Raw genomic sequence first — 1,436 nt, 5'->3', positions numbered from 1 at the left:
TTTTATTTGGATTATATAGTTTAGTTTCAGTTTTAATTAAAGGTTAGCAGAATTAAAGGGGTCATGATGTATTTATTTATTTTTTTTCAATTTTTTCCTTTCTCTTTGGAGTGTTACAAGCTCTTGGTGCATAAAGATCTGTAAAGTTGCAAAGACTAAAGTCTCAAATCCGAAGAGATACTCTTTATAGAAGTTGAGTCAACCACTCCTACCTAAAATGGCTGATGTGGTGCATTTTATTGCTTTTTACAGCCTGAAGGAGTTGAACGGATCTTCACCCAGAGTTGGTTATTGTGTCCAAAGGGTTTGTTTGCACTCAGTGACTTTCTAAATGCATTCTCCACCAGCGAACGCACTCAGTGACATTCTAAATGTGTTCTCCCTCTACCAGCGAACTGTAACCTAGCACTCTCTGCTGATCCGTTCTGTTTGGTCCACAGGAAGTGTCCTTTCAGAAGACGTGTCTCTGACGTTTCCAACAAATGTGATCCAGGGATCAGCCAAGTGCTCAGTTTCAGTCCTTGGTGAGGCTTTTCATTAAATGGACACTGCTAGTTTCAAAAAATTACTGTTTGGTTTCTGATGGCTTTTTGGTTTGACCTCGTTTTCTTTCTCTTAGGGGACATAATGGGTCGTGCGCTAAAGAATCTTGATAACTTGTTACAGTCATCTGGCTGTGGAGAACAAAATATGATCGTTCTTGCTCCCAATATTTACATCCTCCAGTACCTGGAAGTCACTGGTCAGCTCACCCCAACCATCCGACAGACTGCCATTGGTTACCTTCAGAGCGGTACAGATTGTCAGGATTGGCATTACACATGATGCACTTGACTTGTAGGATTTGACAAAGTTCCCTTATTTTTTTAAACTCTTTAACAGGTTACCAAGGACAATTGAACTACAGGCACAGTGATGGTTCATACAGCACGTTTGGTTACGATGCATCCAATACATGGTGCGTTTTCATGCTGTTCTTGTATTGTGCGTCATTGAATTGGGTTGTAATGAGACTTTTCATGGCCAGGTTGACCACCTTCGTCATGAGGTCTTTTGGCCTAGCAAGGCGTTTCATCTTCATTGATCCCAGTGTCCTCCAGAGCGCAAAGGATTGGCTGATCAGCAAGCAGGGTTCAGATGGCTGTTTATGCAGCAGGGAACTCTGTACCACAATGCCATGAAGGTGTGCGTCATGTTTCTTTAAATGTGCCGTAACTTGTCGTAGCCTGACCTTAATCGTTATGCTGCTCCGTTTTAGGGTGGTGTTGGTGATAACGTGACCATGACCGGCTACGTTGTTGCGTCGCTGCTAGAACTAGGTGTTCTTGTCACGGTAAAAACATGCCTACCAGTAGTTAGAAGAGCTCCTTGAAGAGGACTTTCCGGTTATGTAGTCTGACATTTGCTTTGCTTTCAGGATCCCATCATCACCAAAG

The 1,436-nt window shown here is 42.6% G+C and overlaps 1 protein-coding gene across 1 annotated transcript; it reads left to right on the top strand.

Moving 5' to 3' along the window:
• Nucleotides 1–246: 246 nt before the first annotated feature.
• LOC107723997 (alpha-2-macroglobulin-like) lies at nt 247–1,333 on the top strand (the record flags this gene model as incomplete). Its single annotated transcript, XM_016532761.1, has 6 exons — nt 247–304; nt 441–524; nt 620–793; nt 883–958; nt 1,028–1,183; nt 1,259–1,333. Coding segments are annotated over 5 exons (546 nt in total), but the record flags the coding sequence as incomplete, so codon positions are not given.
• Between the last annotated feature and the right edge of the window lie 103 nt (nt 1,334–1,436).

The sequence above is a fragment of the Sinocyclocheilus rhinocerous genome, unplaced genomic scaffold, assembly GCF_001515625.1.
Source record: "Sinocyclocheilus rhinocerous isolate Xijiao unplaced genomic scaffold, SAMN03320098_v1.1 scaffold32625, whole genome shotgun sequence".
Classification (NCBI taxonomy): domain Eukaryota; kingdom Metazoa; phylum Chordata; class Actinopteri; order Cypriniformes; family Cyprinidae; genus Sinocyclocheilus; species Sinocyclocheilus rhinocerous.
The sequence above is the reverse complement of the archived record's forward strand: the minus strand, read 5'-3'. Positions and strand labels throughout refer to the sequence as shown.